This window comes from Egretta garzetta, unplaced genomic scaffold (genome assembly GCF_000687185.1).
Source record: "Egretta garzetta isolate BGI_Z169 unplaced genomic scaffold, ASM68718v1 scaffold14, whole genome shotgun sequence".
NCBI lineage: Eukaryota > Metazoa > Chordata > Aves > Pelecaniformes > Ardeidae > Egretta > Egretta garzetta.
In genome coordinates, this window is record NW_009259588.1 from 8,136,386 (window position 1) to 8,145,590 (window position 9,205).

The following is a 9,205-nucleotide window of genomic DNA, read 5'->3' on the forward strand; positions in this document are numbered from 1 at the left end:
ACCGACCCAGTGCTCCAGAGACCATATCGCTTCCAGTTCCTCTCTTCCCTGTCCTCTGATGCTAATTCAAGGAAAAGCAGCTGCAAACCCCACTGTCTTCCCCCCGCCGCCTGCCAGGCGTGGATGTTCCCCCTCACCTAAGGCACACACAGCCAGCGCAGTAGCTGGCACTGCCAGGCACACTGCCACGGGCTACTCACGCTGAATCAGGCCTCTGCTGTAAATTGGTGTGGCAGGCACCTCAGAGGGGAAATCCGGTGACTGTTTCATGGTACAGGGCCAGAAATTACACAGCAATATTTGGGCAGCAAGTGAAAAGCAGAAAAGCCTGTGCTGTTAACATAGCAGTGAGGAGATAGCAGGTTACCATCAGGGATTTTCCCTGCAGACCCCAGTCAAGCAAAACTCACTCTGAAATTTGGCCAAGATGCTAGGATTCCTTACAGCAAAAACTGTTACGGGATCTTTACTGAGCACTTGGGCAGAAACTCTGTTCTGTTCTATGTCTAGCATACATTTCTAAGACAGTTAGGTAGCTCTGGTATAGAATTCTGCCCATCTGAGCACAAAGCCACATCTTGTATGGGCATATGTAATTTGTCATTTTATGCCTTTGGTTTACAGTATTTATATTTCTTTTATTAGAGCCAAGTAGCACCAGCAGAGGTTAAGATGTCAGCATTTTCACTATAAACCCAGCTCTTTCTGAGGGTTAGGTAACATTTCTTTTGTACCACACTATATTGAAATTCTGCCATGCAGATGCTGTCCAAGACATAAGGCATTTATTTTCCATCAAATTTTATTTGAAGTTATTATGGTAGTTAATGGTTTAGAAAAATGTCAAAAAACGTAAATTCTAAGCTCTTTTTCATTGTTCTTGCATTATATATTTCAAAAATGGCTTAACATATCCTTTCTCTTAGCCTTTAATACAGACAAACCAAATGGAGACAGCTTAAAAGGAATGTCCTGCTTTGGAAGGTTTAAGCATAGCCTTTCTGTGTAAAGAATTTCCAAAGCCACAGCTCACACTCAGTCATCCAGGATGTTGTGCTATGGAGCACAGTAACACAAGATGTCCTGCTGGAGTAGATGGGAAATACCTCCACAAGCAAAGGGGGAAGACTCACAGAGCCTAAACCTAGTATTTTAAGCTCCTGCCAGTTAAGTGGGGACACTCAACACCTCAGTGGAAGGAGCAAAATGGACACAGGTCTGACCTCAGCGAGTAGGTGGTGTAACCATCACATCGTGTGGTCTGTGCCAATGGGCAGTCAACGGGAAGAAGGGACCAAGTTCCCTTAGACCTTCTGGAGATTCTGTGCTTGACAAATAGAAGATACTGTAGCACTAGCAAGCGTCTGTGTCAGAACTGGCCTGGAAGGGAAAGGTGGTGCATTTGGAGGTACTAATAGTAATTTTGCAATGTTCAACTGTCAGAAGTATATGTAGACTTGCGTTACTAACATCTCCACATAAAGCATGAATGTTAATCATACTGGATTGTTTATACCCTTTGCAGTTACAGAGAGAACATGCCAAGATCCTCAAAGACTTATTTTTCCTCTTTTTCTTTTATCCCACAGGTAATAACTCCAGTCAGGTCAGGACAAGGTTATGTTTATGAATTCCCTTCCAAATACCAGAAGGATACCTATGATATCCCCCCTGTTCGCCCTCTCCAAGGGGTAGGTACCAATAAAACTGCCAACAGCATTGACAGGGCACAAAAGGTGATGAATTTGTACCAGAAGTTTATGAGCAAAGCAAGTTCTCTCATTTCAGAGAGAAAATATGTTTTAATTAGATGCAGTGGCTTACTCACAGAGCGCAGAAGTATTTCAAAGTTGTATTTGATGTTGACTAAGATTTGGCAACACACCAAACACAAAAGTCCCATTTGTTTTCTGTGTTTTGATCAAAGAGTATATCCAAACAGAATAAACTTGCTGCCTGGGAACAATTTTTTTTCCCTTACTTTGTTGTCGCAGGCTTGACAGTAATTTACTCAGTGAGGGTAAAATTATCGCCTAGATGAACAGCTATTGTGCAGGGAATTATTTTCACCACATATCTACTGCACCGTGTCACTGAACTTGAAACACATCTTTGTTCTGGGGAACACCCTTAGCGTTCAATCCCCAAGACCACAGACATCTAGAGTGAATGCTTGCAGGACCTGTAACTCAACACCGTGGCTCTTTGGCAGAGCAGCTCCTCTAGGGAACAACATTGAAGCCCAATAGTACATAGCACAGACTGACACCAAATGGCTGGAACTGTTGGGAAGTCTGGGTTAAGAGACATTCAGACAGTGGCCGTAGACCATACACAGAACCCCCTGTAACCTAGGACATGCCACCAGGCAGGACACTTGAAACATCTGAGAGCACTGCTTTCTGCTAGTAAGACAGCTCACACTGCACCCAATAAAGCAGATAAGCGATGCTGACAGGGGCAGCCTTAGTTTCAGAGGGTTTAGTGTGTCCTAGCACAAGCTTATTCCTCAATCCCTCCAATCTCTTATCAGTAAAGGTGTGATCAGTTCTGGTCACATGAATGTACTGCTCCCCTGTTCACCCCAGCAGGTATCTGTAATAGACTGGCCTTGATTTAACTCTCAGGATGGAAGCCAGCCATGACTTCATCTCTCCAGCCTGCCATCCACACAGTTGCCCAGAGGGTACCTAGCAAAGTGCATTTCCTCGTAACTGTCCAAAATATCAGGCAAATCCAAGCAGCTCTCACATATGAAACAAAGTTGAGGGGCTCTGATCATCCTCAGGCTGTTTGAGAGGAAACACAGAAACCAAGAAAACTCATCTGAGATCAGAGCTTTTCTGAGGTGACTTGTTTCAGTAACCAATTTGTTCTTTCTTTAGATCTATGACATTCCCCCCACATCAGCTAAGGGGTCTGCACTTCCAGTTCCCATGGGAGAAGCGAAAGGTTTAGGAGTCTATGACATACCACCTGCCAAAGGGGTAAGTATTATGCTGTTTCCAGTAGATCCTGTATTTTCATGTCTGACCAAAGACATGTTTAAACAAGAGTTCATATATGATCCTGAAGAAAAAGGACATACAGTACTTTAAAGATTTCCTTAGGTTTTTAAACTGTTAAAACTGGTAAAATGAAACACTGCATCAAAATTATTAACGTTATGGAGTATGAATTGATAATTAGACCTACATTATCTTTGCTGCCTTTTTGGATTTTCCTGCTTATGAGAATTTGCATCAAGGTGAATGTTAAATAGTGAGATATTAAAAGTGACGCTCAAACTCAGGATAACTAGCTGATGCCATGAAAGTCAATGGCAGATCTTCCAACCCAGCACTTTATAGGCCATATGGAAGTTGTAAAATATTTTACTACTCTAGCCAAAGGTTTCATGGTTTGCTTTCTGTGATTCAGGTCTATGCTACACCTCCATCTGCATGCCGAAGTGATACAGGCCTGAGGGAAAATTTGCATGATTTTTCATCTCCAGTGGGCCACGGTATGAGACCAGAAGGAGTATATGATATTCCTCCTCCCACCGCCAAAGCAACTGGGAAAGAACTTAATAAATTTCCCCCTGAGAGCCTCTTATTGCCAGATGGAGTGCCACAAAAGCGGAGTGTTTATGACATCCCTATGAACCATCAAAACCATTTTCTTGGACAGCAAATTGCACCTCAAAAAGATGTTTATGATACCCCAAGGGGAATTGCATTCCCAGGACAACAGACAGGACTCAATGAAAGTCTCATCCCAGAAGGAAGAGAAGGTATATATGATGTGCCACCACCCGTTCTCCAAGACACTAAAGGCTTACAGGACGTGACCGATGGGATAAATAGGTTGTCTTTCTCCAGCACAGGAAGCACAAGGAGTAACATGTCCACATCTTCAACAACATCAAAAGAGACCTCTTTCTCAGCGTCAACTGCACAGGACAAAAGACTAATCCTTGATCCAGACACTGCTATAGAGAGGCTTTATCGCCTGCAGCAGATGGTGGAGACAGCTGTCAATAACCTCACGGCCTTCATTACAGCAGACTGGCGGTCTTACGGATATATGGAGAAGCACATCAATGAAATTCACACTGCTGTGGATAAGGTAGAGCAGTCCCTGTTGGAGTACCTCCAGTTTGCAAAAGGATCGGCAGCCAATGCTTCCTGCCTACCTGAGTTCAGCCTCCTAAACAAAATGAGGAGGGAAGTACAAAGGCTGGAAGACTCTCACCAGATCCTTACCCAAACCAGTCATGACTTAAACAGCTACAACTGGTCTTTGAATGTTCTAGCTGTCAACAGACTGCAGAACAAGTGTGATGACCTGGATCGGTTTGTTATGGTGGCAAGGACAGTCCCAGATGATGCCAAGCAACTGACCACTACCATCAGCATCAATGCAGAGGTGCTCTTCAAACAGGCGTTGAGCAGCTCACGTTTCAAAAACGTACCAGAGAACATCATGAACACTCCTGACTATGTATATGACAATCCTCATACGCAGCATCATGGAGAAAAAGCACAGAACCACTGCAGTTCCCTTCCTCCGCTCCTGAGTAAAGGTCAGCAGCCTCACAGTACCATCAGTGAGAGCTCGGAAAAGAGCTGGATGGATGACTACGATTATGTTCACCTGCAGGTAGGTAAACCCAAAACCTTTGTCTGCACAAGGCCCAGTAGGACTTGATGCTTCTGTTTGCAAAAGCTGTGCGCAGGAAGGGAGTAATCACATTGTCACACTAATACACGTTCAAGAGTAATGTCAGCAGGGCAATTACTTGCTTTCAAATAGGACTGTTGCATAGATAATAGCAATAGCCTTTTGCTCTACCACAAAATCCTTTTCTTCTCCATGCTCTTAGTGGTGCACTATTGGTAAAAAAAACAGTACAAAGCAGCCAGTTACCTGACCTATGAGTTGTCATTTAGCTCAGGAGGAGTTCTGATTTAACACCGTGTCTTCTTATATTATACAAAACAGGGGAAAGAAGAGTTTGAAAGGCAACAGAAGGAGCTGCTGGAAAAAGAAAATATCATCAAGCAGAGCAAAATGGAGCTAGAGCACCACCAGGTATGTTCGCTCAGGTGCAATACACACATTGAAATGCAGTGTTCCTTTCACTTAAGTACTGGTCAAATAAAGCAGGAGGAGCCCTTCCCTTAGCAGTGTGCAGCTGCTAGCATCATGGCTATGAGGTGTGCATGAGTGCCAGCACACACAGTTGGAAAGTCGCAGGTGCTGGATGGTGAAGACGGCAGGTATTAGGTCTCGGCTAAACAGCGGCTCTGGGTTAGTTTCTTTCCAAGTGGGATTTGTGCCAGTCAGGCTCCACCATTAATAGATTTATTAACACAGAAGACGAGGACACACGCTGCCATGCTCCAGATGGGAAATGGTGAGCATCAAGATTTTAGCACCTTCCTTGCCCCGTGCATCTCTGTCAGCAAGTGCTTATGCCAGAGGCAGCTTAAGTATTTACTGCAGAGTAGCTATTCTGAAGATCGACATCTCTGCCCCGTTATTTTCCTTGTTGCCAATTAGTAGCTGAGTGGGAAGCACAGCCACAGTTCTCAGTGTTTGGAATGCCATCTCTTGTGATAGGAATAAGCCTTTCCCTTGAAAACAATTTCCAACCATCTCAATTTAAGAGGCTCATTATTTTTCTAGACAATGCACCATTGCAGTGGGCCCAGTGCATACACATAATGAAAAGCAGTCTCTGTCTCCAGAAGTTTACCGCAGAGGAGAAACAGACTTCTGCAATGTCTCACAGTGGATCAGTCACAAAGCCAGTTTGAGAACTTGGCTTTCCTGACCTGCAATCCAGTACCTTAATCGCTGGCCCGTACTGAAGACACATGGCACCCGCACATCTATTCAATGAACATCAATACCATTAACTTAAATACTGTGCTTAACATCACTTTAAATGCTAAAAAAGGCAGGTCATATAAGATTGAGGGCTGTCACTTTGCCCTCATATTAATTCTTCAATATCTTGTTGCCCTACTGTATGGCAGAAAATTGAACAAGCAATGTGGAGGTGAGAGTTAAAAGTTTGTCTCACAGAGATGACAGCTTTTTAAAAATTGTGTAGGAGTCATTGCCACATGGATCCATCTCTCTCACTTCTGATTTCAGAATATTCCAAATGAGCAACAGCCTGTAAATTCAGGAGGTTGATGGGTTTTTTAAATGCAAATAAAGTATTTTTGATGTTTTTCTCTTCTGAACTCTGTGTATTTGGATTTGTGGTAACCAAAACACTTGATTACCCCTCACTCTCCAAAATAAAAGACCTTAGAAAACACATACACTAGTTTATGTTTAGCATAAGGCTAATATAGGATACCCAGGGGTATCCTAGTGAAATTGTAATACGTGACAATGTCTTACAAGAATATTATTTGAAGAGAGCCTTTTTATTTGCCTTTCAGATTAATCAGTTTCAACGTCTGGAGCAAGAGATCACGAAGCCGGTAGAGAACGACATCTCAAAATGGAAGCCACCTCAAACTCTCCAGACTGCGAACAGCACCGCCACCTCCCATGACAGCCAGCTGCTTTTATTCTATTCTGACCAGTGCGAGACTCACTTCAACTCCCTCCTAAATGCCATTGACGCCTTTTTCAGTTCCATCAATGCTTCTCAGCCCCCCCGAATCTTTGTGGCTCACAGCAAATTTGTCATTTTGAGTGCTCACAAACTTGTGTTCATTGGGGACATGCTCGCGAGGCAAGTGACAACTCAGGACACATGCAACAAAGTGATGAACTTCAGCAACCAGTTGTGTGAACTGCTGAAGAGTGTTGTTCTGGCTACAAAGATGGCTGCCTTGCATTACCCCAACACAGCAGCCCTACAGAAGATGGTGGACCGAGTAACAGAGCTGTCCCGTCACGCACAGTTGTTCAAACTCTCGCTGGTCCAAATGTCGTCGTTATGAAGCCCAGTGGAATCCAATCCATGAGCAGCGAAGCAGAAAAGCAAAAAAACTGGAGCTATTTTTATGTAAATATTATCATTTATTTTTTTTAGATTTTTTTATGAAGTATTTTAAATACATTCTTATACATTAGAGAATCTAATGAAATCAGGGATCTGGGAATATATCTGGTTCTGTATTATGTTTCTAATACACATTTAGATATGTATACACTGCATATATGTATATGTTGCTACATTCCCTCAAATGTCAATTAAGCACCTTAAAAATCATGCGTCGGGTAAGCAGCGCGTATCTTTTGTATACACCGCCTGTTTCCTCAGTGTATTTGTTAACTGGATGCTGCACTCTTCTCGTTTCATTCCATCTTGATTTTGGCACATGGACTCGGTTGTGAAACCTACTTGCAGCAATCCATGAAGCAAGTGTAATGGTTCTCATAGAACTCCATTCCCTTCTTAGAAATTACTTTCTATAGGTTAATTCCGTGAAATTTAACTCTCCTCTTGACGTTACTTTGTTATGTACAGCATTCGATCATTCTGAGTACCATATATATGCACAACTGCAACAAGCAGCGCATTAAGCGAGCCATACAACGTTTGGGAGAAAAGCATCTTTAGGCCATATAAGAAGCTGAACCTTCTAAGGAGGAAGGCAGAATCGTATATATTTAAGATTCAAATTTCACTATTTCTAACAACTGCACAACATGGGAATTCAAAATGTGGATGGATTCCCAGCAACGTAAATTCATACACGTTTACCTTGTATGACCTGGCATTGATAATTAAATTTAACGGTCAGGCTCAAAAGCCTTATTGTTCATGGACTCAGAGTTACCCCGAGAGCATCCCAGGATCCACTGGGCTCATCTTTGAGGCTGCAGATGAACAATGTCTCGAAATACCACTCCCTTCCAGAGGGATTAACATACAAATTGTAATTTATATGGAAAGAAAACAGCTTAATTTGAAGTAACAGTTACTTAAACATCTCTATAGCATAAACAAAATTTAATGACGAAATAGCACTTATTTTTCTAGAACATATTCTTGGGAATTAATTGCAGCTGTTGCAATTCTGACTTACATTCAACTGTTGGGCTTTTTTCCAAGTTCCATTGCATAGGTGCTGGTCCTTCTGCACTACACTATTGCCAAAAATGACCTCCCAATTTAATAGGGCCATTCCATCAATAAGTATGATCCCACATGATCCCACCCCATAATTTTCAATTTAGACCCTTAAAAATTGTTAGCGGAGTGGTAGAGTCCTTTAGAAATTTCATGTATGCTGGCCGCTCCAAAAAACATAACCCTTTGTCTTTATTGCCTTTTGTGAACCCCCTAAAAACAAGGCACAGAACGCCCGTTGCCTGTGGTCCTCAGACTAGAAGCCACACTTCAAAGTGGGCAATAGCTCAGGTAAATTCCAGGTGATTTCCGGTGTTTTTAAAGCAGAAACAGTACTGTCCCTGCGTAATTCAAGGTAGCCCCCCCACTGAGGCGTTCCGAGTGTTGGTATCAGCGAGCAGGTCACCGCTGCATACACGCTCGTGAGGTCAGTAGCACCTAAACCAGGGGCACTTGTGCCTAACCTTTTGCTCTCCCAGAACACATGCCTTACTGAAAGGGGAGTTGTTGTCTTCGATAACAGAACCATTTCATCAGCGTGTGAAATCTCGCAGCCTTAACATGTTGTCTCAGAGCGAAGCTACCATAACGTCGCTTCCAGAGTCTGCAGAACGTTCCCAGGAGGGCCAGCGGGAACCAGCACAACCTCGGCTGGCCCAGAATCGGCTCCAGAGCTTGGCTCTGGCCTAACCCCCAGGGAGGGTGGCTATCCTGTTGTAACCGATAGCCAGTTCCAACCCACGTGAGCCTGTTTTGTACTGGTGGTGTTTGGGATTCTTTTGGATTTCCTTGTCCATTGGTTTTTCACTGTATATTCTTAGAAAGTGAAAAAGCGTTTTGAAGCTTAGTGGTTATGTTGATAGTTTGTGCTTTCAAAAGGAGAACCTTTATTGCAAGCCTGTATTACAGTTTGTTATCTCGTAGAGAATAATTTTAACACGATTAAATGACTAGCTTTTTTATATAAAAAAAAAAAAAAGGCAACACTTGGTCTTATTTTTTTCTTGTTTTCAGAGTCCTCTAAGCACATTGCCGCTTGCCAATACTATCAAAGCCATTCTAAAATGGGGAGTTCACTTTCCTTCTTCTCACTGATGGGTGCTTACAGAGCGCAGT

The 9,205-nt window shown here is 42.9% G+C and overlaps 1 protein-coding gene across 1 annotated transcript in view; it reads left to right on the plus strand.

Annotated features, from left to right (window-relative positions):
* Positions 1–8,481, plus strand: part of NEDD9 (neural precursor cell expressed, developmentally down-regulated 9) — a 78,520-nt gene extending 70,039 nt beyond the window's left edge. The window contains exons 3-7 of the mRNA XM_009637967.2: positions 1,590–1,691; positions 2,886–2,987; positions 3,421–4,644; positions 4,987–5,076; positions 6,444–8,481. Coding sequence (XP_009636262.2) covers positions 1,590–1,691; positions 2,886–2,987; positions 3,421–4,644; positions 4,987–5,076; positions 6,444–6,953 — 2,028 coding nt within the window. The 3' untranslated portion in view covers positions 6,954–8,481. The remainder of the gene's footprint in view (positions 1–1,589; positions 1,692–2,885; positions 2,988–3,420; positions 4,645–4,986; positions 5,077–6,443) is intronic.
* The last annotated feature ends 724 nt before the right edge of the window (positions 8,482–9,205 follow it).